Source organism: Sebastes umbrosus, chromosome 21 (assembly GCF_015220745.1).
Source record: "Sebastes umbrosus isolate fSebUmb1 chromosome 21, fSebUmb1.pri, whole genome shotgun sequence".
NCBI lineage: Eukaryota > Metazoa > Chordata > Actinopteri > Perciformes > Sebastidae > Sebastes > Sebastes umbrosus.
In genome coordinates this window covers 23,234,141-23,260,841 of record NC_051289.1, presented here as the reverse complement: position 1 = coordinate 23,260,841, position 26,701 = coordinate 23,234,141, and the positions used below count along the sequence as shown (strand labels likewise).

Sequence of the window (26,701 nt, the reverse complement as noted above, 5' to 3'; positions counted from 1 at the left end):
TTGCCTGAAAATAAAACAATTCATCTAATAAAAGTCATATTAAAGAGTGGGATAGGCAGCCCCATTACAACGCCCCGACTCTATCCCGACTTAGACCAGACTCATGGAGACTCCCTTCCACACCCAAGGCCCGCGGGGAGTTGCTAATCAGCAAACCAAACAACCCTCAGTAAGCCCAGAAACAGGTCGGCAGCAGCACCTTCCATGTAAACACCATTTTGTGTGTTTCTCCATTAAGGCCGGTCCGGAGGTACAGGCTCTCAGAGAAAAGGGGCCATAAATCTCACTCAGCCTGATATGTGGCCAAGTCGCTCATGATTAAAAACAGCGCTCTGAAAATGCCATGAGCCAGGAGTGGTAGCGAGAGGCCCGGCTAAAGCTACCAGGCTTGGTACGTTTTAGGACTCAGTTTGGTTGGCCAAACAAATTTTGAAGTCTAGAATAAATATTAAAAACCTGACACTGCTGAGATAAATAAAGACTTCTCCCAAACTGCTTCTCACCCATTTTCAGTGTGCGAGATGACTTTACTCAACTTCAGGGGTGTCAGTCTCTAAAACCTGCCGCACATTGCTTTAAAAAGCTACTCAGCCACCCTGACCATTAATATGGCTTTCATTGGTGCTCCTGAGTGTCCCTGAGTGTGACCTTTTGAAGAGGTCTTTGCACCCATGAGGGTAAACACGTCACACTTGAAAACTGAAAACATCGTCACAACATGTTGTCCATCAGTAGCTACAATATAAAACTGTGTGTATTGCCCTTGAGCTACTTACGCATTTGCATAGAAATGCGTAGGAATGCATTAAAAGAGTACTCCATTTAGTTATGGTCAATGGACTTGCATTTCTATAGCGCCTTTATAGTCTTCCGGCCACTCAAAGCGCTTTACTCTACATGTCAGCATTCACCCATTCACACACACATTCACACACTGATGGCAGAGGCTGCCATGCAAGGAGCCAACCTGCCCATCAGGATCTAATCTAAAGACTCATTCATGGCACAGCCTTCGGGAGCAATTTGGTGGTTAAGTATCTTGCTCAAGGACACTTTGACATGTGGACTGGATGAGGGAATTGAACCGCCGACCTTCCGATTGGTGGGCGATCCACTAAAAAAAAAAAAAAAGGACTTAAATCGATGCAGCAGGACCAGAGATACCGTCTTTTTAATTCCCTAGATTATTCTTCCTTGTCAAAACCTGGCGCCTACATTACCCACAATGCAACTTTGAGTTGGATATTTGGGTGTGGTATGCTAGTAGCGGCTAATGTAGTTTCCAGTTCACTTTTGTCTAACTCCACAAACCCCAGATTTTTTTCTGTTTTCAAATTGCCCCAAACGACGCTGACTCAAGTGACATCACTTGAGGGAATGTAGATTTTACACTGCTCCCTCATGAGACACAAAAGGCTTCACACAACTTTGTTTTTTCACTCCCTGACACCTGTAATCAGACTTTGATGGGTAAAATCGTTGGAGTTACTATTTTAGTATAAATGTCAGAAATTGTGCTCATGCAGCAAGCTGCCATAATCCCATACATTACAGGTGCAATGTATAGCACGTAAATAGCAATTTATAATAATTACAGTAATTATGAGACATTTCCACAATAGTGATATGGAGACAAGAGATCATTACTGAGAAGACTAACAGCTTATATCAGCCTCGACACTAGATTTTCCACAGTGGGAAACCGTATCTTTGCAGAGAAGCTGCTGGATCACTTTATGGCTTCTTCTTCTACGTCTAAACGAGCCTAAATTGTCACAGATTTAATTGTCACTGCTGATGTGTGAATGGAAACTGGAGGCTGATGAGTGAGTGAATGAGTTTCCGTTTCTGGCAGGTCAGGCAGCATCTGACGCATGGAACTCATTCCACTGCAGTTTCCCAGACAGCACGTACACAAAAATCCATATCGCAAACATTACAGCCACGAGAATAACTTCTTCATCTGCTCTGAACAAAAACATCCAAACTTCAGCTGCTCTCTTTCAGCACAGATGACAAACGCAAACTTCTACCAGACTCCACAACTTTTTTCTGGACCTTTTGATGATTTATTGGGAAAAACATAAAGTTGTTTGGTGTGTGAGATGAGAGGAGTGCTGCTGGAGGAGTGATATGGGCACTGGTGTGGGGAGGCCAATGGACGGAGACATTTTCTGGTTAAAAGCTGCCTGCTGGGAGCCGCCACCGAGCACATATGCTAATCTCGAAACAGCTCACATTAATCTATTTTCTTCTCGGATACAGTTCGCACACATAAACGGCACGTATGAGGTCAGAGTAGTTTACATGCAACAAGTCAAAGCATATCAGAGAGGCGTTCTTTGCATAACGCAGAGCAGAGCGACAAAGGCAAAAGCAGAAGAAAAGACTCTGCGCTGCTCGGCACTGTGGGGAGAACTTTTAATAAAACTGTTTTAGAAAAAGTGACTCCAGGATGCTAAGAAACAGATGGCATTGTGATGTGCAGACTCTGTTTTGGATATGCACCGCTCTGATCAGTCACGCAGCATTATGAAAGCGCATGAGGTTTTCATTGAGATTCGAGGCACGGGATGATGAGACGGAAGCAGGGGCTTCGAAAATCTAACTTTTCCTTAAAGCACCCTTTGTAGGAAGAACACAGTAATTGGGCATCAAGGTAGCATAGTGTGTAGGGAGACGTTTCCTTGGTCTCACTGATAATGATGGTATGTCCCAAAATAATGCGCAGGTAGTGAGAGAAACTGGTGGTTTTATGGGATTTATATGAAAGTCACTGGGTGATTAAGCGGTTAAAGATGCTATGTGTAACACTTAAAGATGACCTATTATGCCTTTGTGCTTTTTCTCTTTCCTTTAATGTGTTATATAATTTTTAGTGCATTTAAAAAGGTCTGCAAAGTTACAAAGCCCAAAGTCCACACCAAAGGGAGTTACGCTCCCCCACAGAAACACTGCTCCTGAACTGCCTAAAACACCTTGCTTGAAGTCCTGCCTTTTCTTCCGTAACGTAGTGATGTCAACAAGAAACACATTTGCATAATACCTGCCTAGTGGCTAATTTTGGAAGGATGTGTTTTGTTATGTTTCTGTTAATATTTTGTTATGTTTCTGTTAATTATGTTTCTGTTCCTACAATATCAATAGTAAAAAATGTAAAGAATTATATATAATAAATTTGATAATAATTTAGCAAAATTTCATATTCATAAATCCAATTAAGCCACATTAAACCCTTATTTATAAGATTTGAAAGTGAAACCAAACAGTACATTAAAACCATTTTTAACTAATATATAAGAAAGCTGTGAAAACAATTTATTTGTGCTCTTTGTTTAATGTTTGACTCCTTTGTCTGTATGTGTTTTGTTTGTATGTGCTCTATATTTGTAATAAAGAATTGATTAAAAAAAAAAAAAAACTGCCTGGCAGCTAGTTTGACACACCCTCAAACAAAGCTAATTAGAGCGGAGCTGGAGAAGAGTCTGAAGTGTTTGGTTGGGTTGACCAATCACAACAGAGTTATTAGGCGGGGGGGGGGGGGCTCAAACAAAGCGTTTCAGACAGAGGGTGAAAAGAGTTGCTTCAGCACAGCCGGTATGATAAAAATAAAGCATTTTTTGAACAATAAAACATGTAAATATGTTCTAGTAGAAAACCCAAAATACAAGTATGCACCTGAAAGTAAGCATAATAGGTAGGTCCTCTTTACACATCAAAAAATGAATGCTTTTTACATCATATACCACTAGGTTGGATTTCACAGAGAACTAGCTGGATTGTGTCATGGCAACAAAAAGTGATTGCTTCACATGTCAAAACAAGAAAGGCCTGATGGTCTGTCAGTGCAAGTTTCCAGAGTTTCTTGCAATTGCAGATGGAAGCAGCGAAAGGTCTCAGCCAAAGTCCAAAGTTTCGATTGCTCATGGCAATGGCACAACTTGACCCCACAGTAAGGTGTATAAGAATGATGAAATATCAAGGTAACTTTTCAGCAATTGCAACAGCACTTGAAGTACTGAGGCCTCGATCATGTGCTGAAGAGCATGAACTTTTTTTTTGTCAGAGTTTCTATGGTTGCAGTTGTGTGGACACACACATATTTCCATTTAAATAAAACGTTGACGAATGTATAAGGCTCTCTCAAATTGTGCTGTCATGCTAAGATAGAAGTTTGCTAACTTTTTCACTTCTTGACAAGTTTAGGTTCTCGTCCTTTGGACTTTTTATACATCTTGAACCACCAACCATAGCATCACGGCCAAAAGTTTGTCTCAGTTCAAAATGCCACCCCCAAACTTTAGGTGTATCCGTCATAAGCAGCCATCCCTTTATAGGTAAACTAACAGTAAGTTTGTTTGAGTATGGCAATAGAAAACGTAGTCCAAGCAGCATGATGTTTCCTCCTAAAATGAGTTGCAAATTAGTTGTATATAAACTTAATTTCAAGGAGACAGAGTGGAAATAAGTGAACTTAAAGCGTTATTTGCTTACTGTATACTAGTACACTCTATACTTACTTAAATAAGTAAGACCATTAGAAAAGAAGCCATTTCACAAACTTACAGTAAGTCCCACAGTTTATTATGTAACTAGGGCTGTCAATCAATTAAAATATTTAATTGTGATTAATCACACATTTTTTTATCTGTTCAAAATGTACCTTAAAGACAGATTTGACAAGTATTCAATACTCTTATCAACATGGGAGTGGGCAAATATGCTCAAATCATAGCATGGCAAACTGCAGCCCAACAGGCAACAACAGCTGTCAGTGTGTCAGTGTGCTGACTTGACTATGACTTGCCCCAAACTGCATGTGATTATCATAAAGTGGGCTGTCTATAAAGGGGAGACTCGTGGGTACCCATAGAACCCATTTTCATTCACATATCTTGAGGTCAAAGGTCAAGAGACCCCTTTGAAAATGGCAATGAGAGTTTTTCCTCACAAAAATTTAGCAGTTAGTTTAGTTATAGGAGCGTTATTTAGCCTCCTTTGCAACAAGCCAATATGACATGGTAGGTACCAATGGATTCCTTAGGTTATTTAGTTTCATATGATCACTCTAACTTTAAAACTGAGCCCGCTGCAACAAAGAAATTGCAAGTTTCCGTTAATGCATTAAAGAAATGAATGGCGTTATTTCGTGTTCAGTCTGACAGCCCTAAATGTAACAAATTTACATCAAACATTTAAACTGGTTTATAACATTTCTTACAGTAGTAGAACTGCTGGCAAGTTGGCAGCACTGAGGTACAAAGAACAAGGTAGGCAAGTTTAACTGGTGTCTGAATCAAGGACTATTCATCGAGGTGTCAGCTTGCTGACAGCGCAACTTGAACCCGGTCTCCATTAGGAGCGTGGATCATGTCATCACCCCGCTCTAAAAATGAGGGGGCATTCAGATTTGAGCTGGGGACCTCTTGATCTGCAGTCAAATGCTCCACCACTGAGCTTTTCCCCCTGACACTATTACCAACCCTCGCTAGGGAGATCCTATGAGTCAGCTAGTTGTGGGTTTGATCTCTGCTACTTGACTAAATTCCACATGACAAAGACAATTTGGGCCAGCCGGCTTTAGGAAGTGGGCAGGAAATTCAACCCCTCTTGTCAACCTGCATCTGCTCAGCTGGAATAAGGAACTTAAAACCAAACCAGCTCCAGGGTGTTTTCCTTTAGCTGTTTGCTAGGGAGACTCCCCTTATGGAGATCAATAACGTGTTATTACTGTTAATATAAATGTGATGCCATGACAAAAACAAAATAAATCTGACCTGCAACTGACCTGAGAATATGCCAGAAAGACTTCAGAGTCTGATTATTGGGGAGTTTGCTGCAGTGGTGGAATGAGTAATGTTTCTATTTTCATTCATGTGTTTCTGCTGCTTCCTGTAGGCTAATGAAAGCATCTCAACACATATTAATAATTTAGAATTCAAATCTAAGCCAAAAGATAAGGAGCTTTTTTTTTCTCATCTCCAGACATTCCAGACCCAGAACTTCAGTCCAATTCGCCGACATGTGGTTTCTAAACATTTGCATGGGTAGCATAAAGGAAGTCTGCCGGGTAGTCGCTGCACACTGTCAAATTAATTTGCTCTTAATGTTCAAACGTCTGACAGAAACCATTCCATGAGTAGAAACAATAAATCAAGCAGAGTATGCGAAAATGTTTTGCTTTGATCAAAGCTGTGATTGTGAGCCAAAGTAAGTACTCTGAAAGTGATCATGTTTGCGGGAAATTGGGAATGTGGTCGGGGAGTGTTCTGGGATTTCCACAGAGGTTTGGAGTGGATTGTATCTTTTGGATCTGATGAAAAACAGGAAGAAGGAGAGTCGGGGGTTTGAGAGACATACTGTAGCTGTGGCCAAGAGGATGCATGTCTCTCTCCCTACATATACATTTCTTCTTCTTCGTTCTGCTTTCTTCTTCCCAAGCAAGCTATATATAGGACCAGTTTCATCAGTATTTGAGAAAAATTCACAAACATTCATTGTGTGGAGTGTGCAGCACAACGAATCCTGTTTTGTTATTTTATCCAGCACACCCATGGAGTGAGATCATCTCAACTGATACGAGTGGGAATCAACTTGTTTCAATCATTTTCTTGAAGCAAATACTCTTGATATTGGGAAATGATTTGTTGCTGAGCTTGCAACGTATCCTCATACAATGGTTTGTATAATATCTTACAAAAACGGTATTCCTAATTTTTTTGTGTCTTTTCCTACGAATGTCCAGCAACATGTGACGTACGTGTCAATTTCTTCTCGTTACATGCATACGTCTTGCATCTTGCTTCTTTTTAAAATAAACTTCCGTCTTCACAGGAAACAACTTGGTTAGGTTTAGGCAACACAATTGCTTAGTAAGGTTTAGGAAAAGATCGACTTGGTTAGGTTAAGACAACAAAACTACTTGGTTATGTTTAGGAAAAGATCGACTTGGTTAGGTTTTGGCAACAAAAGTACTTAGGTTTAGGAATATATCGACTTGGTTAGGTTTAGACAACAAAACTACTTAGTTAGGTTTAGGAAAAGATCATGGTTTGGACTAAAATAACTACAGAAGTGACGTAACTTAAGTACGGACGTTAAGTCACAAATAAATCAATGCTGACTTCTGGTTTCACATGGGATACGAACAGTGATCTTTTGGACGAATATCTGGTGTTTCTAGACCCACCCATCCACCCCGACCTCCTCCCTGCACTACGTTTGTCGCTCTTTATACTTCCTGGTTCACAACTACGTACATACAGTACGAAGATTACATACAAATTGATTTCATGGGATATATACGCATTCCTTTTCGTAGGTATAGCTGTGAACGGTGTGTGAGACCAGCCTGTGCTGATACATGTCTACCAACAAACTGACAAACACACATGTGTAAACATACATGTTCCAAGCCACATGTGGCTGCCAGCATGTGCTCGCACATGCCTCTTAGTGCTTCCCTCACATGTGCTTTGAAGCGGATAGACTTCACAGGTGACCTCCCTGTGGAAGACAATGAAGCAGATCGGTGTGGGAGCGAGAGAGGGTGGGGGCCTCTTACAAAGGGACTAATGAAGAGGGTGGTGGAGCCGAGGGGTTGTTTGCAGGTCCACTGGGATGAAGAGTCTGGAGACAAAGAGATGCTAAACACTCCCAACCCTTTGAGGACTTATCGTGCTGAGGCCAGGAGGCATTGCCCTTGGCCAATTTCACCCTCTTTTGACATGTCATATACTATGTAAACCAACCATAGAGGTTCTCACTGACTAATGAGAGTTATAGAGAGGAGGAGAGACATTTAATCAAATCATTGAATTGTTTTTAATTTGAATAGGTTTAAAAAACATGAGTGATTATGCCAATTATACTGAGGTAAAATCATTATAAATGTTTCAGTGATGTGTTCTAAAACTATTTTTTTCTACCATTTTTCTTTGTTTGAATGTTCCACATTTTTGTTTTTGTAAAGAAATACTTTGCAAGTGTACCACATATGTCAGGCGAACTACTGATGTGCACTGAACTTTATGTTTTTTTGAAAGTTAAATAATTGCACTTAAGAAAAACTGGCTCTGATATTGGGTTATTCCAGGAAAATGCTGACTGAAACTACAAGCAAGTTTCTCTTGGTTGTTGCCCTTGCTCCTCAGATGGAGGGAAACTAAAAAAGCAAGCAGAAGAATTTGGAAGCAGAAAGAGGAGAGAAGTATACGACCAGTGTAATTATTCTAAGCACCTTCGGTATGGATCAATTAGCAACTCCTTAAACTCAGAAGTGAAACAGACAAGAGAGTAAATCAATGTGTTCATTAATGACATAAGGGACGACTAATGAAGACCTCAAGCTCTGATTTGGTTTATCAAATTATTGTTAAAATGTTATCACTTAGCAACAGAAGTGCTTTGTGATATTTTCAGTGGTAATAAAATGAGAAAAAGATACCGTGAGCATCTACTCTGTCTTCGTCTCACGAAGACAAAGTAAAGCTTAGTTGACTCTGTCAACTCTGCAATGAAATTTCCCTCTAACACTTCCTGTCTCTGCGAAGTCTCATCCCGCAACATTATCACTTAAAGTGGTACCACTGTGGACAGGATTTATGTCAACACTATAAATATGTTAACATTTACAAAGCTGATAAACAAGCTGTACATTAAGAGTTCTTTTAGAGATCACAAGTGGACGAGGATGCCATATGTCAGATAGCGACAGGCAGACGCATAATTCTGCTAAGTGTCCTTCTGCTGAGTGTCTGAGATGACACCAGAGACAGTTCAAACAAACTCTGGCTCCCCTTCCCATGCTCCTTGTCACGGGGTTACGGCCGGACGCCATTTGAGTCTATTCCTGCATGTCAGAAAGTGTAAATGACTTTGTTTCCCCAATCGAGACCTCGCCGCTCCAGTGTTGCTTTAAGTGTGACACAAGTGACCTGCAGAACTGATCTCAGCCCAGCTCGGGAAGTAATAAAGCGGTCAACAAACTCACACACACACACACACACACACACACACACACAATCGCTCTCTCTCGTTCGCTCACACACACACACATCTCCACATGATTCAGCTGTCTAGCGATGGCTTTATTGGGATCCTGGCAGATGTAATAATGGTAGAAGTATGGTAGCACATTCCTAGCGGTGCTGAGTGGAGACTTTTACCACTCCAAGCACTTCACACTTCATTACCAAAACCCTGTCTTCACCATTTAACAGTACCCGCCGTTGCAATAATTAGCTATAATAAGCCCTGCATGCTATTATGATAGTATGAGTGTTTTTATGACTAATATTCCCAGTGACTGTGAACTGAACCCCCCACTCCTCAGCAGTTTAAAGACCCACCCTGGGCACTCCCTCTCTCTCTCTCCCTCTACAAGCGCGAGCATGATTAAGAGTTGACATAACTAATAGCCTCTCCACTAACTCAGGTAGAGGAACGCAGCTCGGAGTCTCACGAGGGCCGGTGGTGGGTTTAAAAGTGCTTTCAGCTTTTGCTAATGATGAGCTTGCTATCTCAACATCCTCACTGCTGAGTGCGTACTCAACTCTGAAGCTACTTTGAGAGGTGTGATGCACGGTTGGAGTGGCCGTGGATCGTTGTTGAAGAAGAGTTGAGTAGATCTATGAAGGGCCACCATGACATAAACACATCCACCCTCTCTTTTATATCGCCACACTGGCAAAACATTGATTCCTTGCCAAGAATATTGTGAATTCATCCTGATAGGTCCATTGGAACAATAGTGCTTTGCTTACATAGCCACGTATGACACAGGGGGATGCATCAGTGAAAGTCAAACACGTAAATCTGGGCTTTATAATTGTGTTGAATCAGGGCTAAATAAATCTTCAGTTTTTGTTCAGTGTTTGCGGAGAGGATAAGCCGGTCGTGGCAATGGATAGCGTCACGGCACTGCAGAGGTGGAAAGAGAAACGGGGAATCATAATAAAGGCTATGTCATCATCACCTCTTCCTGGAGCCAGATAGAAAAAAGAGAGAAAGAGAAAGAAACAAAGAGAAAATTTAAGCTCACCAGTTGAGAAATTGAGGCTTGTTTCTTGGCAATTTCATTGCCTGTAAAGATAAAAACTGTTTCTCACATCCATTCTGCTCTGCAGTTTTGTTTTTGTAGACACCAGGTTTAAAAAGAGGTGGTGAAGAAAGGTTGAAGTACTTCACTGCTAATTGTGTTGCTGTGTACTGTAACTTGTAGCCCATTAGCCAACAGTCAGTGTACCCAAAACTGGATTACCAACCAGCCCCCCCACTTTTTTTTTTTACTACGGCATCGTGGCAATTAGGGCTGTGCTCGACCAAATAAAAATTCTTAGTCGACCAACACTCATATGATTTTGTCGACTAATTGATTTAATCAACAGATCTGTAAAACTGAGTTTCTCCAAAAAGAATTACACAAAAGCATCACTTTAAATCTTGTGTTTACCAGAGATGTGCTCATACGTTTCGATTAGTCGACAATCGATTAGTCGACTAAGACAAAACGACAATTAGTCGACTAAGACCAAAATGTTGACTAGTCGACTAAGACCAAAATGTTGACTAGTCGACTAAGACCAAAACGGCGATTAGTCGACTAAGACCAAAACAACGATTAGTCGTCTAGGACCAAAACGATCGATTAGTTGATTAAGACCAAAACGACCGATTAGTCGTCTAAGACCAAAACAACTGATTAGTCGACTAAGACCAAAACAACTGATTAGTCGACTAAGACCAAAACAACTGATTAGTCGACTAAGACCAAAACAACGATTAGTCGTCTAAGACCAAAACGATCGATTAGTCGTCTAAGACCAAAACGACCGATTAGTCGACTAATCGACTAAGAGAGGGCAGCCCTAACATCAATGTAGTCCTGGGCCTTGTCCCATGTACTGTAAATCGAGGGTAAAATTATTATAACAAAGTTATGACATTTTCCCAGATTCTGAGAACTTTACTGAAAGGGAAAGGCAGTAGAAGGAGACAGATACAGCTGACGTGAGATGGGTTAACCATCAGACAGGAGCAATCAGTAGATGCACACTGCCATCGTTATCAACTGTGCGATTCTTCTGATATCTAAGCCCTTAGATCACACTGCATCACCTGCTCACCGCTGAAGTGAGAGATTGAAGAGGTAGTTCTGTACCAGAGAGAGTTAGAGAGAGAGGGCAGATGAGAATGATAAGTATCAGTGCCTGCTATCAGAGCCAGCTGCATGTGGTTCCAAACCTAAACCTGGTAGTTTATCTATAATTGACAATCACTGCCTTTGGAAGTGACCCAAACCCACTGGGAGAGCCCACGATGGGGAGGGCAGTCCACTTCTTAAGCCTTAAATCTGAGATGGAGATCTTATGAAAAAAAAATTGCTGAGAGTATACTTACATACACTATATCAGACATTAGTTCTTGTGCCTAAGAGAAGTTATGTCTTAATTGAGCAGTTTTGCGTTTTTAAGGCCTGCTTGGTGAGGCAATCATGCAATCATGCACGTCACTATGTGCACTTATGTTGTGTGTTGTCAGCATGTCACTGTGACTCTCCCCTTCTGTATACAGAGTCACTATAGTGACTTTTATATGGCCTTGGCTGGCGGCAGGGAGCCTCCTCAGTGGCAGACCACTAAGCCAAATTGATTAGATGAAGGCCCTCCTCGTCGAAGGTGTCCCCCCCCACAGGCAATCTCTCTAATAGCCTCCCAGCAACCCTGTCACCGCAGAGCTTCAAGGACCAAGGGAGCGGAGTTTCAAGGACCGCAGGACCAGGTCAGTAAAGGAATGGACAATTCATCGCCACATTGGTCTTCTTTAGGGGATAGAAGCTCCAGAGTTTGTCTTGGCTTGGATTGACATTTACAAAAATGGTCACGGTGTAACTGTCAAAATGACAAGTTGTCTGTAGATATTTTAGTTTCATGCGGTCAATCATGGAAGTATCATTGCAATCACTGTGATTTTCTGTTAAGTGTTTTAAAGCCACTCCACATCAATGTCAATGTAGTTTTAACCTCTGTCAATAGCACTTGAGTTCCTCCCATTTTCTGATTGTGCATCCTTGCCATTGAGCCTATAAAAACCTAAGCACAGTGAAGGAACAATCACATAAAAGTAGTAATCAATGAAAGTCAAGTTCAAGGAAGACACACAAAGCCAAAAACATTGATTCTGAGATCTGTTGAATAGCCTTTTCACACATACAAGTACGTGTAGGGACGTTATTCATACTGATCGTTGGGAAAGTCGTTTGGGCTGATGCCATCAAAAGCCAACAAGCTAAGTTCAGCGCTGCAGATAACATGATACTTTGACACTTACTTTGTAACTTTCTGAAAACGTCAATTTGACATTCACACCCACTTCCCAGCATGATTGCCAGCTGCACGGAGGTGAGAAAGGAGTCACGGATTGAATTTCTCTCTCTCGCTATCTTTCTTTCATTCCTGACACAAATTTTTCTGTCACTTTTTATGTGGACAGCCGAGTTCATCACACTATCTGACTGTCTAAAAAAAGTACACCATTTAATCCCATATTAAAACGGTACCCTCCGGTGTGGCCATTCGGAACAACTATCCTTGTGACCACAGTTCAGCGTACATGTACTGTGTTGATTACCACATAAACACCAGAGTCTTCTCCATTTGTTCCTCTCTGTTTGTTCACAGGTGGAAGAAGCCGGCCATTACTAATGGATGTTGTCACTTGGCACAGCTGCACTCGTAATTTACTTCCATTCATTTCAGCCTTAAAGAAGTATTGAAATGGGCGAACTGATAGCCAAGTGGTAAGGGCGCATGTAACATGGGTGCAAATGCCCTTAACAGCGAGTCCCCGGACCGTCATTCCCCTACACTCTTACCCCACATTTCCTGTCTCTGTCCACTATCACTATTAAATAAAGGCATACAAATGCCCAAAACATAATCTTAAAACTAGAATTACCGCCTTTCGGTTATATGGCTCTGCCAACCTGCCAAGTTGCAGTTCAGTACATCTATGTCTGTCCAAAATGACATCACCTCATCATTTTATCCTATTAGACATTAGTGTGATTGATATGAATTCTTGAGTTCTGGCAAAAAACATTTGAAGAAATTCCCTCAAGGCGTTTCTGAGATATCAAGAGATTGGGACTGACGTAAATTCACAATGACCTTGACCTTTGACCGGTAAAATCGAACCAGTTCATCCACGAGTCCAAGTGGACATTTGTGCCAAATTTGAAGACATTCCCTCAAAGCTGAGATATCGCGTTCACAAGAATGGGATGGACATGAGGTCACAGTGACCTTGACCTTTGAACTTTGACCACCAAAATCTAATCACGTCCCTACGTACAGACGAACGGATGGACGGACGACCGGAACACATAATGCCTCCGGCCATGGCTGGCGCAGAGGCATAAAAAGATGTATTAAAACAACAAGGATCTGTTGCACCATTTCTGCACCCAGGAGCTGATGTCCATACTTGAGACACGGTCAAGAAACAGTTAAAAAATAGGAAAACTTCAACAAATGGCAACCTGACTGCCAGTTATATAAAGCCAACTCTGGGTCTAATTAAAAGGATCCCTGTAAAACTCTTAGAGCAACAAAGAACAGAACACTCAAAAAGCTACAAGCACCATTAAGATCCAGCGTTAATGTGAAGTTTCAGAAAATTTCTCTTCTGAAAGATAAGAATTTAGTGGCGAGCAGAGGCAGAGGCAGCTCCGGCGTCCGTATAATTACGGTAAAATTACATTCATTATTGTAATTTACATCTCATTTCCGATCCAATTATTAGCAGTTTGACCCGCACGGCACATGTTAGCATGGAAATCTAAAATGGGCTCCCAAGATGGAGGCAAGGGGAGGGGTGGAGGACAGGAAAAAAAAAGCGAGAGGGAGAGTGTGGGACTTTGGGAGTTGTAGGAGGGGAAAAAACAATCAATATGGCTCTAAAAGATGATGATTTTAAATAGCCATAATTCTCTGCCTCAGAGCACAGCTGCCAAGGGCGCCGCTGCTACACTTTGATGTCTGATATGCAATATTGCTGCCAGTAATTTGCTCATCTGCATCTCTGGAGGGACCTGTCTTTCTCGCTCATCTGCCTGAGTATGTGTTGCCAGTCAGTCTGTCTCTCTGTCCACCTGTCTCTCCATCTCTTAAAATTGTTATTCACTACACACATATACAACTTCTGAGGCACTTGTGGAGTGGAGTGGAATTAAGGAACTTGTAAGTGGGAAAGAGTCAGCGTAGATTATATCTCCAAGGAACAAACGTATCCTGTAAACAATGCAATCTCACATGCATCTTGTTGGTAATACTGCACTTACTGTATGTAAACTACCACATCATGAAACCTATCATTGGCCTTACCTGCCTGACTGCCGGATCAGCCGTAGGTCCAGCCCCCTGTCTCTCTTTTCCTAACTATCTTCTTCACTGTTATTATCTCTGACAAAATTGCTATAGACATACCCGTCACCGTGAAAGACGCAGTGTGTAGGAAGCAATCAGTTCTTCTGTTTTGCCGCAATCTCGTCATTATATTTCTGGAATGCAAAACGTGTAATTTACAGGGCATGCGAGGAAGTATGTGTGTACGTGTGGGTGGGTAGGACAGAGCTTTCATAAGCTCTCTGTTGTATAAGAATGGAAATACATGTGGCGTGACATGCTTGCCGCTGTGAAACGATCAAGGCCCGATATGAGCTAAAGATCAAACACTTATTTAACTTTTAATGAATTACTTTATTCATTAATTAATTAATTACTTAAATTCATACTTTTGATTTGAGTGAATCCAGGGATTTCAGAGGTCAGGATCAGCTGATTGGAGCAATTTGCGCACTCGATACACTCCACCAAGAACACAGATCCAGCACTATGAAGAGTGATAAGTTTACATACTCACTAATATTCCAGTATTATCACGAATACGACAATATTCAGAATTTTATACAGGTCATGTTGACAGCATATTCCGTTTGGATATTCTGAATTAGGCTTTAATCCAAATGGAGCATTTTCCGGTTAAAACATGTGGGATATGCCGATATTATTCAGGTTTGAGAAGCATTCACATTTGGAATATGCGTCTCAATTGGGGTTTTTACAACAGCTTGCGACACAAGGCCCCACGGCTCCATGGCCTCTTGCCTGTTTACTGTCAGCTCTGTGTGTTGTACACAAACCAACTAGCCCACAGTTTGCAGAGATGCATTCCCAAAAGAAAAGCCCACATTTCTGGTCGGAAGGAGAAACACACCTACTTCAAACATTATGAAGGATTTGGATATGAACAGGTTTTTTCGATATATGCAAATATTACAGAGCTGACCTTTTTAGGAAGGTGGTTGAATGAATGAAAGAGGGAGGCTGTGTTCGTACAGTGGAACAATCCGCCACCGGTTAATGGGAGTATGCACAGCTGCATGTAAACTGGAATATTAGTGGAATATTCATTTTCATCAGCCATGTAAACAGCTTAATAAGAACAGTGTCTTTTGCGGGATGAGGGCAAAAAACAAAATAATTTAGATGCAGCTTTGTAACCGTATATTATAGAACAACTGTAAATGCAAAACAACTCAAAACAATCATGTGCTATGAAATAGATGGTATATTCTCTAGCTGATTGATGCATGCATGAGTATAAGACAAACCAATACATTTAGCAATGGACAAAGTGACTTTTTATTTCAGTTTGCTACACGTTCTGTGATTTTAAACCCACCATGAAAAGGCAGTGCTAGGGTGTAGCTACAGGTTCATATTCATAAACCAAAATGATATTTACCAAGTAGTAAGACTAAACATATTTGATGTTTCTTGCATTATCTGTCAGGATACTTTAACAGGGCAGAGGCTTCCAACACAGCCATAAATATATTATTTTTTTCCCAATGGGAGTATGGTGTTGATCGGTCACATAAGAACAGTTTAACTCAGCACTGCAGCATCGTTGTCTGTGTGGGCGATGAACGACACCAGCATATCTCTCAGAAACCAAGTCAATGCTTCAAATGTTAGGTTTGTTGGAAGCAAGTTGACAGCAGGTCAGATAGCTTCAAACCAACCTGTCTCTCACACCGTGCAACCGGTCGACTTTCAGATTACCCCACTCTCTGGAACCATTTCCATAAATCTCCACAGTCTAACAGGCGGGTTGAGAGAAGCTTATGTCAGGGCAGGGGGAGTAAAGTCGACTGTTCATTCACGTGCATGTGTGTGAGTGTGAGTCCGTGCCCGGACGTGAGTCCTGGTTTGAATGTCTTAGATGCCCTTTGAAGTTTAAGACAGCTCTGCATCAGCTCACCGGTTCCACTTCATGGGACGTGAATATGTGGACATGAGTAACATCTGAGTCACCGACTTGTGTGCCATTTTCTGTCTGTGTGTGCCGTGTGTGAGTGCGTGCATGTCCACATTGCTCTGGCATGTGTGCCCTTGCTCATGCATGACTGGGTATCCGACTGTCTCGGTTCCTTCCGTTGTCTCGCTTTTCTACCTGTCTGTCTAAGTGAGTACACCGCCATGCCCCGGACACACCGCGCAGTCTTGACGGACACTCCACTTCACACAATACACCTGAAGCATGTCAAGTAAAACAGATGCTAGGAGTTTACTTTGTTGCATTTCCGTATTGTTTCAGTCAGGTTCTCCCGGTCTAGCTACAAGCAAAGCAAAGCTCATAAGTCCCGTGACTCACACATTTATTGGTAACCTCTGTCTTTTATACCACATCCTGACAGCCTGGGAGGTTCAAAACAATAATAGAACTTTATCTAAGCTCGGTCAAACGAGATTGCTGTGAGCTTTTCTGGTCTTCATACCACCAGCATGAAGAAATAGCTGAATATGTGCATCTCTCTGTAGTAACCTTTAGCTTTCAGATATCAGCTTATCGTGTCCCTTCAAGCTTTCCATTTTGAATTTCTGGTGGCGTACTGTAGATTACCTGCTCATTCTAAAACAAGTGTGAATTCACAATAGCTGCAAACACGTACGTGCATGTGTTCACTCACCTCCCACAAGTGTCTATGACAAACGGTTCATGAGTTCATGGAAGGCCACTTTCTGCCACATCCCTTTTTGCCAATTGGCATGAACACACACACACACACCTTTACACCCACACACTTGACATACATGGCAAATTTCAGCGTCCCAGGGTGAAAACTGTAGCCGCCAAAGGGTGGGGACATTTCTGTGGTCCGACCGACAGAAAGAGTGAATGGTAAATGGTAAATTGACTTGCATTTATATAGCGCCTTTCTAGCCTTGCGACCACTGAAAACACTTAACACTACATGTCAGCATTCACCCATTCACACACACACATTCATACACTGATGACAGAGGCTGCCATACAGGCTACCAACCTGCCCATCAGGATCTAATACAAATACTCATTCACACACCGATGGCACAGCCTTCGGGGAGCAATTTGGGGTGCAGTATCTTGCCCAAGGACACTTCGACATGCAGACTGGAAGAGCCGGGGATCGAACCGCCGACCTTCCGATTAGCTCTACGGAAGCAAAAGGTGCTCTACAGGGCAGTGAAGTAGAAGTGACTCTGGCTGAGGATTTCCTCACTCTGCCCATTCCTCTCCGGAGACCATAGTAATGAACTATTAATTTAGTTTTTTATATTGCCTCATTATATATTGACAAGCTTAGCTCAAGGTCAACTCACTTACCAGCTTAAGCTTTCAACTGCATATAGGGGTTTACTCATTTTAGTCTTGAGACTTTAGATGTTCAAATTTTGGTAATTGTGAGCACTTTTGACTTTTAAAGGTGCACAGCCTTTTTGCCTTTTCTATATGATACTGTACTTCTCAACTCTGCTTTATGCTGGAAGGTAGAAAATTCCCTTCAAGCTCCCCGATATCCCAATGAAGTAAGTTGTAAGTAAGTATTTTTGTTTGCAATTTTAGCAGCAGCATATATGAAAAGCTTGGTTATTGAAGAGCATTTGTAGTGTGTACCATTAAGATGTATTAATGCAGCATGTAATGTGGTGATGTAATGTCATGATAAATGTTTTCATTGGACTCACTGGATCGCAGAGCGGACGGAGTGACCTCGATCTCGCTGTTGGTCTCGTAGGGCTGAAAGGCCGACGCCGAACTCACGTCACTGACGAAGGGTTCGGGACTGTGCGTACCGGTGGAGCTGGCGCTGGTACCGTCGCCTCCATTGTGAGGATCTTGCTCTTCATATACTGCTACCAGCTGGAGGGAGAGGGCAAAACACATGTTTGTGTATTAGTATGTGTTTTGGGGGATAAAGACAGAGAGACAGAAATGTTACATATGCAGTAAATACGGGTTTATATGTCAGGTATGTGTCCATACATGAATGGGTGCACGTGTACTGTATATGTATGTTTTCTCATTCAGGTAATCAGCCTCAGCCCAAATCACTCAATCATGTTGTAAGTCTTGTAGCAACTCTCTCTCTCTCTCTCTCTCTACAGTCTAATCTTGCAACATCTGCAGCCATGTAGTGCGGGGTGTTCGGGGTTGCCAGGTTTGGCTCCCACAGCGAGCAGCTGCTCCATTCCCACAAAGGTGATACGTTGCCACGTTTCCCAACCCAGATAGGGAGAACTCCCCACAGCATCCCGTAATTATCAGAGTCTAACACACACGGCTCATCGCTACAGCCAACTCGCCCACTTAACAAGAGAGGAAGAGAGAGACAGCAGCCCGGATTATGCGGTGGGAGAAACACTAGACTCTGTTTCCTCTTTCACTGGGATAAAGAAAATTAGATGGGCCAATGCTGATTGACTATACGAGTCAAGGCTTATTCTTATGCTCCTGGACTGAGAAATACACAGAGAGATAGATACAGAGAGAGAGAGCAATGAAAGCATAAAACCTGTAGTGGTAAAGTGCCAAGTGGTTTTCATCGCCAGCCCAACCTGTTACTAAACCCCTCACAAGAAGATTAACCTCTTATTCCATCCAGACAGAGCAATCATACAGCAGCAGCCTCATGCTATACAGAACAATAGTATGTATATCACAGGCTTGAGATGAGTTCCTTTTTATGTCTTGTATACCTGCAAATCTATGTAATGGAAGGCCATGGATGTGGAGAGAGCAAACAACAAAGAAAGCATTAGTCGCCGTTGGGAGCAAACAGCTTCCGTGTATCCCGCATCGGATTTGTCTGAAGGTAAAAATAGCACAAGTGTTTTTCCATGTATTTGCTGTTTTTCATCACCCCTACGCGGGCAAATCTGCATATAAACAAGTTTAGAAGCCCCTGCTCTTCTTTTTGATTTAATTCATATGCAGAGGATGATGCTTAAGTGTGCGAGTGTTTGTGTATCTGCGTCTTGAATTTATGCCTCTCTGTGAGCACGCCCGTGTGGTTTACTGTTGCCGTAATTCACGGCGACATCTCTCACGCTGGCTTTGCACAATTAAAGCAGACTGCATTTCTTTCCTAAAGATGTTTCCTCGGATCCCGACGCCCGTCTCCGAGACGTATTTTATCACTGAAGGCTTTACCCATTTCGCTCTAATCACGTTCCATTCCGATCTTAAAATTGCATTCTTCAGGTTGTAAGGGTTTTGTCGCAAATTTGCTCAGTGCACCAGAGAGGCAATCAGAGATGGAAAGAGATCCAGTGCTACAAAATAAGAAGGCTTTAATATTAGAAATCAGGCAATTTGAGGAGGTAATTTGCTGAAGCTTCGCTTATTGGCAAATGTGTAAATTCCCGTGTATTAAGGCATGAAAAGACTCTTTGCTTTGTGTATAAATTGGGTAATCTGCCTTATTTTCACATCTTATACTTTGATATCTGGTTTCTTTACAAGATGTTCAAAACTTATTTCAGGAGGTAGATGATGTATTTGAAGGATAAAATGATGTTTTAGCTGAAAATGTTTGTGATAACGATGAAAGGAACTCAGACTACAGTGAAGGGTTGTCCCCTGACCGAGTGCATGTGCGAGCCAATGAATCATTAGTGACAAAGTAATCAGGCCTCCCATTCAGATGTTGCTGGGAGTATTTAGCAACCTGACAAGCCCTCTGCCTGCCAGCTGCCCATTTAGAGAAGTGGTGAATACTGTTGTTGGGTGTCGCGGCGAAGCGTGATTCATTTTTAAATACATTCCAAATCCCTCTAATTAGGTCCACTTCGCTGTGCCTTGCATCCTTTCACCAGACACTCCAGAGCACTCTGTGGGTATCTGACATGTACAGCTAAACTCATCCACACACCCTCCATTTCATAATCAAATGGCTCTGCATTTATCCTGCATTCAATATTTATGGGCTTGAAAGTGCTCGTTCGTCCCCTAAACCCAGAGAGGCATGAAAAGTTCCCACTGTTCAGAAAGCTCTCCTTCCCAGGCAGTACCACGTTTTCTTTTTCTATTTTGCTTCTCTGCTCTGTCTGTTCCAGTGGGCTACCTCTGGGTCTGAAAAGTGAAACTTAAACGTGCATTCTTTCTAATAGCCAGCAGGGGGTGATTCCTCTGGTTCCAAAAAGAAGTCCAATTGTATAGAAGTCTATGAGAAAATTACCTCAGTGAATATTGTAAACATGAGTTTATGGTCTCAATTGTTAGTTTCAATTCTTCTTCAATACAGCATGATGTTCATTTAGTATATTATGGTCCCGTTTAGAGTCAAATAGACCATAAAGCAGGGGATGCTTTAGTTGAGTTGTCCGTGTTCTCATCTTAGAACTTTAACCCTTTCACAGTGTGTTTTCAGTTCATGAAAGTTAATTGTAACATATTGGTTGTCTAATATATCGCCGATCTCATGTCACTTCTGGTTGCAAAATAAAAAACAAGATGGTGACAGAAGAAACCAGGATGGCGATGGCCAAAATGCCTAACTTGAGGCTTCAAACCGGCAGTCCACAAACCAATGGGTGACGTCACGGTGACTACATCCACTTCTCTATACAGTTGATGGTCTGTTCTTGATCTGTTCACCTAAGATTTACACGTGACGAGTAGGTTCAATCAATCGCCAATGAAAGTTTTCAACGAAATAGTATGGTACATTGAAATTTACTGGAAACTATTTTGAACTCATATCAGAGAGATATGGGCAGCAGCAGGCACGGCTATAGGTGTTGCTATAATTTAATCATTTTATATCAAGTATTTAGCACTGATGCATGTCAGATTAGTATCAGTCAAGAGTCAAGTATAATTTATCAACCAAATTAAAAAAAGTTTCTTGGATTCCGAAGAAGTTGCTCATCTACCAGGTCCAGTTATGACACTCCGAATTATCATTTCCAGATGTGCCAGCATTGCTTGTAACCAGAGGTTGGGGCAACCAGATTTTGAGAAGTGCCCCATGGAGCCTCCTCTATTCCTTCACCTCCCTCCGAGCTCTCTCCACCGTCATCCTGTCCTCAGTTTGTGCCGCGGAGAAGGGGGCACTCTCGGCCAGAGGGAAAACTGACGCAGTTGTTGCTGTTGACGGGACAGAGCTCAAGCTGCAATGCAGAGAAAACCATTACACAAACGCTTTCCCTCCGTCTGGGAATTGGTCACAGCCACTTTTGAACTGAGACGATTTTATGTTTCAATTTTTTTTATTCTCCCACTTCCCCCCCGTGGCTGCTGTGCGGCAAGCGTCAAGCTCTATTCAGAAGTTTTTCAAAAGGAGGGAAAAGTTTTTTAAGCGATGCAAAAAAAAAACGGGAGCGGCATGGCTAATTGTCAAGTGGCGTAACAGCTGAGGCGGAGAGAGAAGAGGGGAGTGAAAGAGAAATTTAAAGAGCCCCTCGAATAACAAGATGCTATAAACGACAATAAAACACACAGTTATATCCAAACCAAAGGAAGGGAAAAGAGGAATGAGAGAAGGAAAAACACATGACAGGATGTGAGTTGAAGAAATGTTCCAGTTTCCAGTCTCGGGATAAACTCTGGAGCGATTTGAAAAACCTATTTAGCTCCTACCTGCTCCAGTTGAGAGAAGCGAGGAAAAGAAGAGAAGTGACTGAGTCTTATTTCATGGGCCTCTCTCTCTCTCTCCAGCAGGGAGCTACAACATTGCTGCTGCCTTAAGCCCCTGGAGCAAGGCTGACACTCATCCACTCTCAGCCGGTTCCACTGACTGTCACAGCAGCTGCCAATCAAGCGCTATCTACCTGGAAGCCTGAGGGGCTGCTGGAGAGAGAGGCAAGAGCGCGGGGATGGAGAGAGATGATGATGATGAAGGGGTGAGACGAAGGCGGAGGAGAGGAGAAGAAGCGAGAGGAAAAAGAGAGGGAAAGTCAGATGTGGCTGGGCATTCTCTGCAGCATAGGTAAAGGCTGTATTTGGGATTCAGCATTTCCATATCTGTAACGGAGAGAGCAGGGCACCGAAAAACAGAATCTCAGGGATGCCTTTCATGTTGGCCTCCTTTGATCTCTTTCCGGCTTTTGGCAGTAAGGGTGGAGTAGAAGAAGAGATGGAGAGGAAGCAGCTGAGGAGGGGATGAGGAGCTGTTTTGACAACCTCTCTCCATCTCTTTTCTCTCTTCTCCGATCCACCCCCCACCCCACCCTCCACCTTCAGAACCTCTGATCTGCCAGGAAGCCCGGGCATTAGGATTGGCACCGCTACAAAACAGCCGTCCCAAGCGTACACCGAGCCACACGTTCCAAAGACACAAGACAACAGAGGTTATTAGTAGTCGCGGGGCAGCGCTGGCAGTGCCACCAGAGACATGTAATACCTGCCCCGCGATGCTCTGACGCTAATCCATATCTGCCGCGACAGCTTTTTCACAGCCGAGTGGAAGGGACGGCTGACATGAGTCAACCCGCGGGAAACCTGTCCGCTCAATCCGCACCTTCAATTAAAGAGCACAAGCAAAGTCGCGCCAGGCTACGTCCTGCTGTGAATATTTATTGCTGCACAAAAAGTCACCTCCTTGGAGGCAAGATTCACGTGTATTCATTTGTCTGTCACATTTTTTTCTCTTTTCCCTTCCAATCCAAAAGCTAAAATTCAGTGTGTTACTAATAAGCAGTGATTATAACATAAAGAATAAGCGGATAAGCTGAATTTATTAAGATGGTTTTACTTCTATTTGTGTGTGAGTATGTCTCTTATATTTGTTTTGTGATGAAAGAAAGAAGGAATGACACTTTAGTCAGTGTATTAATTGCTATAATGAATAAGTTGTGTTAAGTTATGCACTGCCTGAGGTATCTTTTACACGTATACTTCCTCAGCAAGAAAACACAAACACACACACACACACACACCTTCACACACACAAACAGTCCAGGTTTCACCTCCCCTCCCTATCATTTATCATCATTTTATTGCAAGGGCACCAGGGGCGCAAAGTTATTACAGGAACAGTAGTGGTGGAAACTGTGAAAGCCACTCCACCAGAAACTCCAAGAACTCTAAACTTGTTGAGTAATAGCCATGGGCTACCATTTCTCATCCACACCCATCTATCCATCTATCTATCCATCCCCCCCCCATTCGTCCCCTTCAACACTCCCCATTTATCAGTCACGGATCCATCAGAGAGGGAGATTTTTGATCATCTATCCGTATGCAAACAGATCAATTCAGCACAGCCCTGATATGTTACACTCTTCACCGCAGTGCAGGGCCGGCTTAAGGCATAGGCCATATAGGCGGTTTCCTAGGGCGCCACCTTCTGGGGGGGTGCTGGTCGCCCTCTAAAAAAATAATAATAAATAATAATTTGAGAAAAAAGATGCTGGTGGGCACCCTTCTTCATTTACTGCATTGAGGTAACAAAGGAACAAATAAATAAAGGAATAAAGAAATACACTTTTCACCCCTGTATTGCTTGAACCAGACCGCCCGCGTCAGCAATGCGTGACGGCTGCCTCGCTGAACTCCTGCGTGTCCCACGCATGGGTTGTCCACACCTGCAGCGTTACTGCTGCTGCAAGCTCTTTCTTTCTATGTAGAGCTTCCCTGTCATATTGGCCATTTCATTTCATTATTTAATGTAATTTATATTTATTTTAGACAGAAAAAGGTTAAGAAGCGTGTGCTCATTTGTAAATAACAGCAATAATCTACAATTAAAACCCTGTAAGTTATTAATTCATGGAGCCATGCAAGTCACTGCATTTCCTAAAACACTGTCATGCAAATATTTCAGAATAAAAGCCTTGTAAAACAAATGAGGGAATTCTGTCCACAGAAAAGAAATGCTTCACCTGCACTTTCAAAGTTCACTTTTCATATGTCTGTGACATATTCTACAGATACAGACATTGAAACTGTAGTAATGTTGCTGGTATGATGTTAATATGCTGTCAAAAGATCATTTTCACTGTCTGTTTTTGTGTTTTGCTGCCAGCGTGTGAGCCGCACTGCTCACGAGGCCAGTGCGGCTGCTGTAGTGACAGTACATGGTCTTTTCATTACCTCTAAGAGAATGTGACCTTTACGTGTAACTTTTTCATGACCTTATAGGCAACATCACAATGGAGAAACCTCCCTCCTCTTACTGCAGAGTTATCACAGAGTTTTCAATATTTCATCCTTTCCTCCCGTCCATTATTTCTCACACGCCGAGAGCCGAGCAAACAAAGTGCTTAGTCCTGTATTTTTCCCGCTCATTAAGACCATCAAATATTCAGAGAATAGGTCTCGAGCACTCTGGCCTGCCATCACCAGCATTCCAAATAACTCTCAAATGGCACCCCGCAGCGCCTCGGAAACATATGCATATTTCAGGTGCTGTCACATTGGGTTGATGCAAGGGAAGAGCGCCCTGAAGGCTTGCTCAGGCAAGACCCGAAATGATGACACACACCGCAAAGCAAATGTAATGCGTAAAGATGCTGCGACACATGGAATACATCCTCCCGTTTATAACAGCGGCGGCGTGCGAGGGGCAGTGGAAAGAGATGGGGAGGGGGAAGTTTATATGCTGGAGAGCAGCAAGATGACAGGCTTAAAGAAATATAATCCCCAAACAAGCACACGCAAGTCCTGAGATTGGTTTACGCCGCTGTTCTCGCTGAAACATTAAGTCATCATTTCTTTCACTTTTTTGAAGCAAAGCAGCTCACAAGGTAGATTCACTGCTGGAAGAAGAGGCAAAAACAAGGTGGGAGGGATGTTAAAGAAAGAACGAGGCGAAGAGGCAGTGAGAAAAATATACAGAGCAAGCAAAGTTTAACCAGATTAGAGACTCATCCCTTTCAAATCCACTCGGCCAAGTTCTCGTCCCTGCCTTTGAAGTTTTCCTCCTGTGTTGGGGGAAATGAATTCACACATATTAGGGCGCCCTGTGTGAGAGCTACCTACACTGTGCTGACGGAAGGGAAAATTCCTACTACGCCCCCGTTGCATTCTGCCGTGTATATTAATACCTTATAACCCGTGGTCATATGTACAATTCAGCCCTATTCAGCCATGGGAAATAAATAACACTTTTTTAAAGGCACACAAAAGACTTAAGAGTGAGATGGGGAGAAGGGGGAGAAGAGGGAGCAAGGGGAGGGGAAAAATGATGACATATTCATGAAAGCAATTAGGGTGGGTGTCCATAAGAAAGCAAGAAACATGATGAGCATGTTATGACCTCCATGGGCTAAATTAACATCAATCACCTGACACTAATTAACACTGCGCAGACACATGAAATAATGCTGAACTAATCTTGTTCCATCAACACGTCTACATTTTTAAATGTAATCATAATAATTATGCTATTCCATTTTAGATGTATGTACAGAAATATATTCATTTCATTTCAATTTGTCTACTTTCAATTCTCTATGAGCCACAACTTTTACAAATATATATATTCGTAAAGTTATTATGAAGAACTTTTAACTGGTTATGATACTATCTCAATTTAATACTGATGCCTCTATATGACCGACATAAGTAAACAAGACCATCGCTCTTTCTATATAGCTATTCTTATTGCTTGTTATCGGTTGCCTCCGGGTCCGATTCTGGCGAAATCAGATGAAATCATGCAGGTTCACCAGAAACTCTTTCAGCTCAGACTCTAGCAGGGCTCTGGCAGTGACCAGCCCGCTGTGGATAGACCCAGAGCATTGCCGGCAGAGCATCGCTGCTGAACCAACACCGACATCACGCTGCTGGAGGCCCAAGCCGTATTGCTGGGCCCGCTGGAGGGTAAGAGAGGCACTGTAGAACCAGAACCGGGACTGAGCAGAGCAGACTGTCAGACCCTGCTGCAGTAAAATGAAAGGTTTTCTAAAGGGAAACTGGTGCGCGGAAACACTACTGTTTTTGTCCACGGGGACTGCCAAAATCAACACAAAATGAAAGTTCCTCATAGTAGCTTTAAGTTGCTTTGAAGGACGTTGTACTTTTAGGTTGACTGCACACAAAGTACAGACTGTATCCAAAAATAGTTTGTGTAGTCTAATGATTTCTTTACGATATCCTCTATTGATTTTCGTGCCACCCTGTATCCCTTTTGCTGTCTTAACAGAGTTGTTGGGGGCACCTTGAGGTGTTGCACCCTCAAACTGGTCTTTGAGAAATCTAATCAATGCAATGAACCTACCTGCCCCCCCCCCGGTCTTCATCCAGCCCATCCCCCACCACGCTGCACCACCCAATCTAATAATGCCATTCCTCCCCTGCTCTGATTCACATGCAAAACAACAGCCAGACAGTCTGTCTAGGGGCTGCGCTCGCAAATACACACACACAG

The 26,701-nt window shown here is 42.5% G+C and overlaps 1 protein-coding gene across 3 annotated transcripts in view; it reads right to left on the bottom strand.

Moving 5' to 3' along the window:
* The window catches only part of LOC119480529 (partitioning defective 3 homolog), a 431,832-nt gene that overhangs the window by 278,584 nt on the left and 126,547 nt on the right, over positions 1–26,701 (bottom strand). For all 3 annotated transcript variants that reach the window (XM_037756853.1, XM_037756854.1, XM_037756855.1), the window contains exon 3: positions 18,075–18,249. In XM_037756853.1, the coding sequence (XP_037612781.1) occupies positions 18,075–18,249 (175 nt within the window). The remainder of the gene's footprint in view (positions 1–18,074; positions 18,250–26,701) is intronic.